The sequence below is a fragment of the Saimiri boliviensis genome, chromosome 21 (assembly GCF_048565385.1).
Source record: "Saimiri boliviensis isolate mSaiBol1 chromosome 21, mSaiBol1.pri, whole genome shotgun sequence".
NCBI classification, from domain to species: Eukaryota; Metazoa; Chordata; class Mammalia; order Primates; family Cebidae; genus Saimiri; species Saimiri boliviensis.
This window is the reverse complement of record NC_133469.1, coordinates 26,583,080-26,595,787: the sequence shown is the minus strand read 5'-3', so window position 1 is coordinate 26,595,787 and position 12,708 is coordinate 26,583,080. Positions and strand designations below refer to the sequence as shown.

The 12,708-nt window shown below is 54.4% G+C and overlaps 2 protein-coding genes across 2 annotated transcripts in view; one reads left to right on the top strand and one right to left on the bottom strand.

The window, feature by feature from the left end:
- The first annotated feature begins 2,396 nt into the window (after nucleotides 1-2,396).
- Nucleotides 2,397-3,700, top strand: LOC101032254 (putative POM121-like protein 1). Its single transcript, XM_074390927.1, is given in 2 exon segments — nucleotides 2,397-3,608; nucleotides 3,611-3,700. Coding segments are annotated over 2 exon segments (1,302 nt in total).
- Nucleotides 3,701-9,118: 5,418 nt separating this feature from the next.
- The window catches only part of BCR (BCR activator of RhoGEF and GTPase), a 136,624-nt gene continuing 133,034 nt past the window's right edge, over nucleotides 9,119-12,708 (bottom strand). Inside the window, exons 22-23 of the mRNA XM_003938577.4 lie at nucleotides 12,440-12,602; nucleotides 9,119-11,731 (exon numbers count right to left, since the gene is read on the bottom strand). Of these exons, the coding sequence (XP_003938626.3) occupies nucleotides 11,642-11,731; nucleotides 12,440-12,602 (253 nt within the window). The 3' untranslated portion in view covers nucleotides 9,119-11,641. The remainder of the gene's footprint in view (nucleotides 11,732-12,439; nucleotides 12,603-12,708) is intronic.

Sequence of the window (12,708 nt, the reverse complement as noted above, 5' to 3'; positions counted from 1 at the left end):
TACAGAAGAAATAAAGGATATTTCAAGTTCCAATAAATCACAGGCTGTTTTATCCAAGACCCAATTTTATATCCAAATAATATTTATGATTAATGAAATTCTTTTACAGTTTTTCATTTTTTGTCAATCCTAGCAGAACAGATGCATTTTTATTTCCTTGGTGCCCAGGAAAGAGTGTATATTTTTCTGTACTTTACAGTACATAGCATTTATAACATTTTGAAGGTGTACCTCAATGTCAAATGTTACTACTATTTCTCTCTCTTGACATTTTATTGTTTAATATTTCCTTTCTCAGGTTTGGAACCACCTGGAAATGAAAAATTATCACATACGTGGCAAGAATTATGATATCATATAAAAGATCAGGAATGATTTATATATAATTGTAATATGATTAAAATATGAAAATGGGGACAGGTGCAGTGGCTCATGCCTGTAAGTCTAGCACTTTGGGAGGCTGAGGCAGGCAGATCACTTGAGGTCATGAGTTCGAGACCAGCCTGTCCAAGATGGTGAAACTCCGTCTCTACTAAAAATACAAAAATTAGCCAGGCATGGTGGCTCGTGCCTGTAGTCCCAGCTACATGAGAGGCTGAGACGGGAGAATCACTTGAACCTGAAAGGTGGAGGTCGCAGTGAGCCGAGACCGTGCCACTGCACTCCAGCCTGGCGCCTTGTGACAGGTTGAGACTCTGTCTCAAAAAGAAAGAAAAGAAAAAAGAAAAGAAAAATCAGGTCAGGAACAAATCATTTAAATTACAATGGGGGTGGCCAAGTAATTTCAAAGGATATTAAATATAACTACAAGTTGTGAACTGTTATTATGACCTACTCATCTCTGTGAATCTCAAAAATATTTAGGGGGGACATCTCATGCCTGTAATCCCAATAGTTTGGGAGGCAGAAACAGAAAGATTGCTTGAGTCCAGGAGTTCGAGACCAGCCTCCGCAACAAGGTGAAACTTCCGACTCTACAAAAAAATACAAGAAATAGGCCGGGTGTGGTGTCCCATACTTATAGTTTCAGTTATCTGGTCGACTGCGCGCCCTTCTCCCCCCGCCGCCCAGCCACCCGGCCATTGCCAGCAGGCGCCTCGCGCGCACACCTTGACCCCTCCCCGCCATTGCCAGCAGCTGCCTTGTGCACATACCTTGCCGCACCGATCTGTTAATGTCTCGCGTGTTTTGTGCGCGTGCGTCTCCCTCCAGTTCCTATTTCGCTCGCCCCGCCCCGGCCCCTCCATTTTCCCACGGTTGTCAGCAGGTGCCTTGTGTCTTGCCACGCCAGTTGGTTAGGGTTCCGGGTCTTTTGTGCTCGCCTCTCCTCCAGTACCTATTGCGCGCGCTGCCCCCCACCGCGCCCCCAATCCCGCAGTTGCCAGCAGGTGCCTTGTGCACGTACCTTGCAGCGCCAATCCATTAAGGTCCCAAGTCCTTAGTGCGCCAGTCTCTCCCTACAGTACCTATTGCGCAGCGCCGCCCCTTCCCCCTCCCGCCATTGCCAGCAGGTACCTTGTGCGCGTACCTTGCCACGCCAATCCTTTCAGGTTCGGCGTCCTTTGTGTGGGCGCCTCTCCTTCTAGTACCTATTGCGCGCGTCCCTCTACCCCCGAGGGCCCCTATTCCCGTAATTGCCCGCAGGTGCCCCGCGAACATACCTTGCACACCCCACCCCCGCCATTGCCAGCGCGTGCCTCGCGCGCATAGTTTGCACCACTCCCCCCACCGCATTGCCAGCAGGTGCCTGGCGCGCATACCTTGTCGCGCGAATCCCTGAAGGTCGCCCTTCTGGCGCGGATCTTTTCACTTGCGCCTGTTTTTGCACGCGCTCCCACTCGCGCAGGTTTGAAAGATGCGTTGCCCGGCAACAGGAGAAACTGCTCGCTTAGTCTTTAGCCGAGTTGGCAGCTAGAAGACGGACGCTCAGAGCCCAGCTCTCGAGAGTTCAAGCATTCGAAAATTCCCCACTGCTCCCAGAAGGGGCTACATGGACCCTCTGTGCCCTTTATCCCTGTCCCGGCCCGAGTGCTGAGGACCTGCCAGTAGGGCTCAGTTGCCTTGAGCCCGCTCTCCCCATCCCTCCCTTCGCTTTGCTTGTGGGATCTCCTCCTTGCTCCTGCCCGTGGCTGGAGTGGCAGGTCGTCCTACAAGTGCCCGGACACTTGGAATCAGCACTGTGTCGAAACAACTTCAAGAAGGTTTTCCGGTGATCCTGCCTCTGCCTTCAATTTGGATGCACAGGTACCACAGCAAGCTTCCAATTCCACACAAAAACTCTCTGTGGGGCCCAGGAGCAGGGAGTCACCCTTTTGGGGCCCACAACACCCAGCTGTGGCCCAGACTCCTGTCCAGAGGAGATCATGTTGAGAACCCAAAGGGAGAGCGAGGCAGCGATGCCTGAGCAGGACAAGGACCCCAGAGTCCAAGAGAATCCTGATGATGAAAAAAGGGGCCCCGAGGGCACCAGGGATGCACCATCTGCATTTAGGCCCGGACGGGATAATGGAGACCCCTGGTCCTTAGTGCCCAGGCCCGGGCCTCTGCAGAGAGACCTGCATGCCCAGAGGTCAGAAGTCAGATATGACCAGAGATCCCAGCCTTGCAGGGTGAGCTCCTGCACCAAAAGAAATGCCATCTCCAGCTCCTACAGCTCCACGGGAGGCTTCCCGTGGCTAAAGAGGAGGAGGGGGCCAAACTCATCCCATTCCCATGTGACCATGTCAGAAGTCACAGATGACAAGAAATCCCAGCCTTCTGGGATGAGCCCTGGCCCAAAAAGAAATGCCATTTCCAGCTCCTACAGCTCCACGGGAGGCTTCCCGTGGCTAAAGAGGAGGAGGGGGCCAGACTCATCCCACTGCCCTGTGACCGTCAGTTCTTCAGAGACAGTGAGTGAGGACAAGTCTCAGGCTGTCTCTCAGGCTGTCATTCACACCCAGGGTGAAAAGGCAGCAGATGCACCACCAGGGGAGAAACTGGCCCCCAGGAATGGCTCCCCGACATCTCAGGAGTCTAGGCCTCGTAGAAGAAAGTTTCCTCTGCTGCCACGCAGGCGAGGGGGGCCTCTGATGCTGCCACCTCCCTTACAGCTGGGGTTCCGGGTCACTGCTGAAGACCTGGACCTGGAGAAGGAGGCGGCACTCCGGTGCATTAATAGTGCACTGCGGGGTGAGGCCAAGGCCATCTGGGACTGTAGACCCTCACGGCCTTCCCAAGCTTTGTCCTCACCTGCAACAGGGACTTCTGTGCCTGCTGTCCCTAAAGCATCCATCATGGATGTGCATCAGCAGACTCACAAGTCCCAAGAGTACATGGGCCGTGCATCCCTCCTAGCATCTTCTACAGGAGCCCCCTCTAGACCTGCTGTGTCTGGGAGGAAGCGCCGCTAGTTAGGCCCCCTGTTCTCCTAAGATCCCCTTCCTGACACCTCTTCACACTCCCGGGACACAGCCCAGGTCACCTCGCTGATTCCTGCCCCCTTCCCAGCTCCAAGTGTGGACTGCAGCCTGAGAAGCCCAAGGCCTGGCACTTCTGCTGCTGCAGCTGCTGCAGGGGCCCTTACCCCCTCTACATGGCCCCACGTGGGGGGCCCCACCGAATGGAGGGCAAAGAGGCCCCTCACATCCCTGGGCCTCGGCCCCAGCTGCAGCAGGTGCCCAGTCTGCCTTTCCTGCCGCTCCCGGCAGCAAAAGGATGAAATCCCCAACCCCAATGTGTGTGCATCTCCCTGTCCCCTTCACACAGGGACCTCTTGTTTCCACTGACCCTCTCTCTCCTGGTCTGCAGATCGCTGGATCTGGATCTGGTTCCAGTTCTGCAGCCAGCACATCTGCTAACCTGGCACCCAAGGCAGCAAGTGACTCTGAGGTTACCCCCTTAGATACAGTCCCTTTTCCCAGCCTCTCTTTCTGCGGCCTCCTGCTGGCTCCAGTGTAAGCTTCCTCCAATCTCCTCAGGCCCATCTGATGCCCCTCAGGCACAGCACAGCCTCAGGAAAGGACACCAGCAGCCCGGCAGGACGAAGGGTCTGTGGTCCCACCCCAGTACTGAAACTTCCTGTTACTGCTGCAGCCGCCGCCCAGCCCAAACCTGCGGTCCTTCGGGTCCTTCGTGGGCAGCAGCCGGGAACCCGCACCCTGAAGCGTTCTCTTTTGTCTTCCGATCTGGCAGCTCCAGCTGCAGCCCCAGCCTCATCTGCTCCAAGACAGCCAGCCCAGGGCACCACAGCACACTCAGCTGCAGGGGTCTCATTACCCACCACTTGCACCTCGGGTCCCCCCGCCGGAAGCAAGGCGGCCTGGGCTGCTGGCTCAGCTGGGTCTCTTCCTGAGGCATCCGCTGCCTCTGCCTGTGAGGTGCATGCTGCCTCCTCACACGGGGCCTCTGCCAAAACTAGGCGGCTCCCCTGAACGTTGAAAGCAGGGGCCCGGCCCCCTCGAGGTTGGTGGTTTCTGCAACACAAACGGGCCTGGGGAGCAGAGAGGCAGCCCAACTCTGAGTTCCAGAAATGGATCCCTCAGCAGCATAGTGGCAAAGAGAAGGGCCCTGAGCACCACACACAGCATTGGGGTATGAGGGGGCCTGAACACCAGAGGACCCCCACCCAGTCCGAGCACCACATGGTGACCGGGGGAGGCAACACAAGGAGCAATTCTATTGGCTGGCACTTTTGTCCTTCCTTTCCATCATATTTCTGGGGGGCCACTTAAGCAGTCACCCCCAATTGCAAGGCGGGGACCCAGTGCCACTGCAAAACAAGGCAGGCCTCAGGTGCAAGTCTGGGCCAGCTTCTGACGCTGGCAACCCCACTTCCCACGTGGGCACAGCAAGGAGGAATCTGGCCTTTAAGGCTTCCTCGTGCGCTGTCCAGGGTTCTGCTGGACACAGTTCCGCTGGGCCATCCTCCAGCTCATCCTTCTTAAGGTCGGGCTTCTGAGGTCTTCCTCATGGATTCCTCGCCTACAGCGAAGTCCAGAAGAGTTTTCTCTAGGTTTTCTTCTAACACTTTTGTAGTTTCATATCTTACATTCCAGTCTTGGATGTATCCGGAGGTGATGTTGGTATATGGTGAGAGATAGGGGCCCAGTTTCATTCTTCTGCATGCGGCTATCCAGCCCTCCCAGTGCCATTCATTGAAGAGGGCATCCTTTCCTCTAAGTGTGTTTCTGTCGGCTCTGTTGAAGATCAGTTGGCTGTGAATATGTGGCTGTCTTTCTGGGCTCTCTCATGCGTCTATCCCATTGAGCTATGTGTCTATTTTCATGCTATGATCACGCACTTGTCAAAAATGTTGTTCTACTTTGTAGTAAAATGGGATCCCTCTAGCTTTTTTTTTTTTTTTTTTTTTCTATTTGCTGAGGATGACTTTGGCTCTTTGAGCTCTTTTTTGGTTCCATATGATTTCTCAGTTCTGTGAGTGATGACGTTAGTGTTTTGGTAGGGGTTGTATTGAATCTCTAGACTGCTTTGGGCAGTATCATCATTTTAACGCTACGAATTCCTTCCATCCATGAGCACGGGATGATTGTCCACTTCTTTGTGTCCTCTTAAGCTTTTTCATCAGTGTTTTGTAGTTTTCCTTGTAGAAATCTCGTACCTCCTCGGTAAAATTCATTCTGAGGCATAACGTTTTTCATTTTGTTGCTATTGTAAATGGGATTGCCTTCATAATTTCTTTCCCAGTTAGACCATTATTGGTGTATAGAAATGCTGATTTTTCTATGTTGATTCTTTATCCTGATAATAACTGTATTTACTTATTTAGCAAGTCTAGGAGTTTTCTGGCGGAGCCTTTACATGTTTCTAAATCCAGGATCACATCTTCACCAGACAAAGATAATTTGATGTCCTTGTCTCCATGACTTGGGTTATGCAAGGCTCTGCCTGTCAGCTGGCCATCTCGGACCAGCTCTCTCCTTTTCCAGTGAGAATGCCCAACCTCTTACACCCCTGCCCCGGGTGTGACTGTGCTCCCCCTCCCAGAAGTGACCTCCAACCCGATCCTGCTCTGTCTTGTGGCATCTGCTCTGGGGAAGGGCATTTTGGCCTCAAGGGCTGAGCATGTCATTCCGTTTTCCGTTGATCTTTCCAGAGCTGTCTGGGAGAGCCCGTGCGTTAGTCCATGTACTGCTTCTATGGAGGCAATCACGGCTTTCTTTCAGGGGTGGATATAAAAGTTCTTGTGAGGCTTCTGTATAAACTCTGCCTTCACCACATGGATAGGACCAGCACGCTTCTGCTACACGACTCTGCAATCTGCCTTTATTTATTTATTTATTTTTACCAGGGCCTCAGACATAGATGGTTGTTTGACATTTATGTATTTTTTTGAGCCAGAGTTTCACTCTGTCACCCAGGCTGAAGCATAGTGGTGGGATCTCGGCTCACTGCAACCTCTGCTCCTGGGTTCAAGTAATTGTCCTGTCTCAGCCTCCCGAGTTTCTGGGACTGTAGGCACACGCCACAACTCCCAGCTAATTTTTGTATTTTTAGTAGAGACCTGGTTTTGCTATATTGGTCAGGTTGGTCTCGAACTCCTGACCTCAGGTGATATATTTGCCTCAGCCTCCCAAAGTGCTGGGATTACAGGTGTACATTAATTAATTAATTAATTTGATAGGGAGTCTTGCTCAGTGGCCCAGGCTAGAGTGCAGTGGTGTATTCTAGACTCATCGCAACCTCCGCCTCCTCGATTCAAGAGATTCTCCTGCCTCAGCGTCCTGAGCAGTTGGGGTTATGGGTGCCTGCCACTGTATGTAGCCAATTTTTGTATTTTTAGTAGTGATGGGGTTTCACCATCTTGGCCAGGCTGGTCTTGAATTCCTGACCTTGTGATCCATCCTTCTTGGCCTCTCAAAGTGTTGGGATTACATGGGTGAGCCACCACACCTGGCCACATTTGTTTATTTAGAGACAGGGTCTCCCTCTGTCACTTAGGCTGGAGTGCAGTGGCACCATTTCAGCTCACTGCAGTCTCTGCCTCCAGGGTTCAAGTGATTCTCATGCTTCAGCCCTCTGAGTAACTGGGACTACAGGTGTGACACCATGCAGGGACAATTTTTTCTAATTTTTTTTTTTGTAGAGATGGGGTTTCACGATATTGGTCAGGCTGGTCTCAAACTCCTGACCTCAGGTGATCTGTCTGCCTTGTCCTCTCAAAGCAAGAAGATTACAGGTGTGAGCCACTGCGCCCAGTCTCTTGCTAGGTTTAAACGATGCAGTCGTTCACGCCTGTAATCCCATCACATTGGGAGGCCAGGGCAGGCAGATCATCTGAGGTCAGGAGTTCAACACCACCCTGGCCAACATAAGGAAACCGCATCTCTACTAAAAATAAAAAATTAGCCAGGTGTAGTGGCTTGAGCTTGTAGTCCCAGCTACTTGAAGGCTGAGGCAGGAGAATCAGTTTAACCTGGTAGGCAGAGGTTGCAGTGAGCCAAGGTTGTGCCACTGCATTAGAGCCTGGGTGACAGAGTGAGACTCCGTCTCAAAAAAAAAAAAAAAAAAAAAGGTAAAAAACATGCTGCCTGGGCCGGGCACGGTGGCTCAAGCCTGTAATCCCAGCACTTTGGGAGGCTGAGGCGGGTGGATCACGAGGTCAAGAGATCGAGACCATCCTGGTCAACAAGGTGAAACCCCGTCTCTACTGAAAATACAAAAATTAGCTGGGCATGGTGGCGCGTGCCTGTAATCCCAGCTACTCAGGAGGCTGAGGCAGGAGAATTGCCTGAACCCAGGAGGCGGAGGTTGCGATGAGCCGAGATCGCGCCATTGCACTCCAGCCTGGGTAACGAGAGCGAAACTCCGTCTAAAAAAAGAAAACAAAACAAAACAAAAAACCAAAAAAAAAACCAAAAACATGCTGCCTGGACATCTCGGTCTGAGTTCCTGCACGGGCACAGCCATGTACAGGCCGGGGCTTCCGGTCGAGGGCAGGTCCCATCTTGTCCAGCAGAAAGGGAGTGAGCTTGCGGGGAGGCTGGAGAACAAGATTCCAGGATCTCAGCCTCTGCTCATGGATCAGCTCTGAGACCCCCAAGTGAGCTGGGGGTGCTCTGTGTGCCTTGGTTTCCACAGCTATCAAGTAGAGAGATTGGACGAGGAAGTCTCTTCAAGGTGGAATGAACTCAGATTTGGAGCGAAACGAATGGTCCTGCTCCCTGGTGTGGTGACACTCTATAAACAAGGCTGTTGAGAGCAGCCGAGAAGGGTCACACTGCAGGCAGGGACCCGTGTGACAAGCCCCTCTCACCCCGAGAGAGCTGACCAGGCAGCTCGGGAACAGAGTCACCTCCTGGGAGTCTGAGAAAGGTCCTGGCTGGGCTCAGCAACCTCATTGGCCACAGGAGGCTTTGCCGTGTGAGCCTGGCTCTCCTGGGGAGGCTCAGGCTGACAGCTGACGTGGACAGTGCTGAGGGTAAACCCGTGGCATGGTAGACGTGGCCGAGTCTCCTCAAGCTGCACCCACCCGAGCAGGACCCAGGCTGCACGCCCATCTCCAGCCCATGGCAGCTCTCCTGTAAGCTGCACAGGCTTCTGAGGGTAAGACGATAGGCGGCTGAGAACACCCAGGGCCCACGCACAGGTGCTGGAAAGGCTGGACTCAGCAGCAACACCAAACCCCAGACCCAGCAGAAACCACCCAAGACCAGGGGCTCGTACCAGAGCAGTGGCCGCAGGTAAGAACCCGGGCCCAGGCTGTGCATGGCGGGAGTCCGCCCTGTCCCAGGGCCCAGCACAGCAAAGGAGCACCAGCCGGGTCATCCTGGCAGCGGTCTGTCCCGGATCCACCTGCAGGGGCAGAAAAGCCTCTCCCAAGGGGGGATCGTCTCTCTCCAGCAAAGCAACAGTAGTCCCTGCCCTCATCAGACCGCCCGACTCAGTGGAGTTGCTGCTGCTGCAGCGTCCTAACGCTGTCCAGCCAGCACCTGCCTGTGCTCACCCACAGCCCCCAGGCCTGGCTTCCCTGTGGCCTGTGCTTGGCCACCTTGGCCTGATTGAGCACTGAGGCCTCCTGGGCACCCAGCCCATCACTGTACCTGCGTTTTCTAGCCCGCACCCCACTGGCTCAGGGGTTCCACTCAGCGGCGCTGATGATGAAATCAACAAGCATGCATCGTGTCAGAGAACTTTAATGAAAGTGTCAGCAGTTCTTTCCCCCACGGTGCTGTGTAGGTGGCCGAGCTCACATTGCTGCTAAGACACCAGCCACTTACAGAGAGAAAGCGAGGCTGCTTCAAACCCAGGGCCTGATGCAAAAAAGCATCACTTCTGGTCAGGGAGTCTGGCAGCCATGCCTTGTGGGAGGTCACACTGGCGTCCAGGCCTTTGCCTGCGTTGCAGGGGGAGAGCTGGGTCCCGTCCTGGAGAACGCTGCATTTCCCAGCCCCGCACCAGCTTTGCTTCTGCACAGGCTTTTGAGCCAGGAGGCAGGTAAGTGACACACCTCAAGTCCTAAAGCCATCATCACTCCTGGAACCCAGTGGGGGAGGATCCCTTTTAGAACATGGAAAGTGTGGTCATCCCATCATTAGACAGCACACATCATACATAAATAAAAGTCGCACGGGGACGCAGGTTGTGGGGGGAAACGAAAATTGGCACAGACATCGATAGATCGCTTTCCAGTTTCAAGGCGGCAGATGCACGTCATGAGATCAGAGGAGACAGAGGCCAGGGCTGGATGTGGCTTTTCTAAGCCACGTGTGTTCCCTTGCAGGGCTGGAGGGTCACGGAGACAGACAGAGATGGAAGCCAGGACAGGGGAGCCCACCGGGCCCAGAAAGGTACAGAGGGCAGAGAGGCTCCTGTTCTGTCTTCCCCACCCACCAGGGCGACTCTTCTTACAAACGGTGGCTGTGCCCTCCCAGCAAGAAAAGAGCACAACTAAATCCACACCACACACAGACGCAGACAGAAAACCTTCCTGTGGCTCTTTCTGCTCCCAGACTCGCCAGGTCCACAAGCAGAGAAGTGTGAGGCACACAACCCCGCTGTCAGGCTCCCCGAGGTGCTGCGGGCTCAGCAGGAGCTGCTCATCCACACACAGGGGACACTCACTCCTCCGACCTTGGGAGAGGTTGCCGGACAGAGCTGCGCTGGGTGCTGGTGTCATCCTGGGACCCCACACACTTTCCTGAGTGCGATTCCACTTCCCTCCTCTGGGCAGATGCATCTTCTTCTCCTGCAGGATTTTCTGGAAACTCAGCTCTCGGCTTCGGGTCCCTTCTCCCCTTTCCCTGCCCCAAACCTCTTTCTAAAAAAGAGATGCAATTGTTTACGGGTTTATTTCTTGCAAATAGGTGGCAGCCTCCACGCTTCTGTTTTCTTTTAGCAAGGTGGTCAGGTGGGGTTGCAAAGAATGCCTGGACTCCCATGCAACGTGCCGGCAGAGGGGGCGGCAGGTGGTCCTGAGCCTCCACCTGCTCTGGGAGGGAGCCCCCGGTCCCTAGGCCTGGTTCCTTCCTAACTCTCCGAGTAGCCTGTTCTCCAGAGGCTTCAGAACCCACTCCTGAGAGCAGCAGAGCCAGGCGCTTAGAGGAAGACAAAATGCAGCCAGGACACGGATTGTCCATGGAATACATTCTAGCATCTTATTAGGTATTGGAATCTGTTAGGAAAAAAGTTAGAAACTATGTATAAAACGTAAAAATATTCAAGTATCAAAAGACTATTTCAGATCAAAGTTTTGAAACAAGTCATCAGCAAGCTGCTGCCACCCAGTGGACACTTTTACAAAAGCTGAGCACGTCCTCTGAGCTGAGAACGGAAACGAAGCCACCTGTGCTGGGGACACTTGGGGCAGGGAGAGTGTGGGCAGAGAGAAGCCAGGTAAGTCCTGGCCTGTGGAAGCCAAACAGGAGAGCGTGCACCAGGAGGGCAGTCGGGATGGGGGGACGAGGCACCGCTCCCTGGAGGGCGAACCCTAAAGTGCGTAGCCTGGGACTCCCCAGGGGTCCTGTCCCCCAAACATTTCACAGGCCTCCTGGAGCTGCCATCCAAGGAGGACAAACAGGGCAACAAAGACCCATTTCTGCAAAAAATCCTTCTGGAAAAAAAAAGAAGAAAGCCCTGAATGGAGTCATAGCACGACTCAGTGCCGACTTAGCCTCTCACACCCTGCTCTAAATGGAGTGTGGTTTCTAGTCAGGGAAATGGGAGAGGCCCCACCCACGCAGGGACAGGGCCGTGGCCCCACAGGATGAAGCAGCAGCGTTTATTCAAGATACAACAGTGAGGGAATCCGGCCACGCTCCCTCCTCCCCGGAGAGGGCGCATCTTGACACGTGATCCAGTAGAAATCTTTTAAACTCTGATAAGTTCAGTTCATAAAAACTACTCCCTTCACCCTGTTCCCCAGGGTCAGGCCTGGACTCTGAGATGCACTGGCTTGGGGCGCCCTCGGGTGGCCGTGTGCAAAAACCACAGTCTGAGGCCTGCCTGGGGCTCCCAGACCTGGCTGGGATCTCCCCAGGCCAGCTGGCCTTCTGCTTTGGGTGGCTGTCTCTTGGCAGATGGCCCGCCGCTTGGGGGTGGCCCAAGGACACCTCAGGAAGGTTTAATTCCCGCTCTACGGATGGCCCCATCAGCCAGAGGTTTCCAGGCCATCTATCCGCCTCCTGGAGATGGACGGGGGTCTTTAGACTTCGGTGGAGAACAGGATGCTCTGTCTCTTGCTGTCCGGGGCAGGGATGGCCTCCAGCTGCAGGAAGTACAGCAGCACCTGGACCTGCCCGGACAGAGTGGGGAAGTGAGAGCAGCTCAGAGGGGTGCTCACAGCTGCTGGTGGGGAGGTCTTTGGGGCCCAAGCCCCCAAGGCCAGCCCAGGAGCTGAGGCCCCTGCCGGTGCCATGAACCCCTTACACTGAGACGGGGGTGGGGTGGGGTCCTCACAAGGCATGACTGAGGGGCTGGTTTTATTTCAGAGCCGCACAGGGCCTTGCTCTGTCACCCAGGCTGGAGGACAGTGGCTCCATCATGGATCACTGCAGCCTCTAACCCCCGGGCTCAAGCGATCCTCCTATGTCAGCCTCCCTGGTAGCCTGGACTACAGGTGTATGTCACAATGCCTGGCTAATTTTTCTATTTTTTCTAGAGATGGAGTTTGCTACATTGCCTAGGATGCTTTCAAACACCTGGGTTCTGTTATCCTGCCGTGACCTCTCAAAGTGCTGGGATTACAGGCATAAGCAGCCATGCCCGAACACTCAGGGTGGTGGTAAGCCCCCAGCAGGGTGCACCAGCAGGACCGGGAGGTGGCCTGGGCCCCCCACCGATAACACTCCTGTTTGTGCAGACCTAGGCAAGTTCGTCTCTGAATCTTGGCCACCTCCATGGATACAACGCACATAGGAAGATCGGCAGGACTCGGGCGGCACAGGCAGCGGCCACCTCTGTCAGGTCAGGCTGGCATGGGCTGGAGCCTGTCTTCCCATACCTGGGACATGACCTCCAAGGACCAGCTGTCGGTCATGGTGATGGGCTGGCTGGGGTTGGCAGGGAGCTTGCTCTCCTTCTCCGAGGGCCGGAGCAGCGTGGGGCCAAAGACTGTGGCGAGGTTGTGCAGGGACATCTTATTGACTGCTTCCTTCTCTGCCACCCTGTCGAGGACCAAAGCAGAGGGGGCTGTTTCAACGCCACCATCAGGGGAGAGGCGGAAGGGCTGGGCCGCACTGGAGTCCTCGGGGGAGCGACCTCGACCCTGGC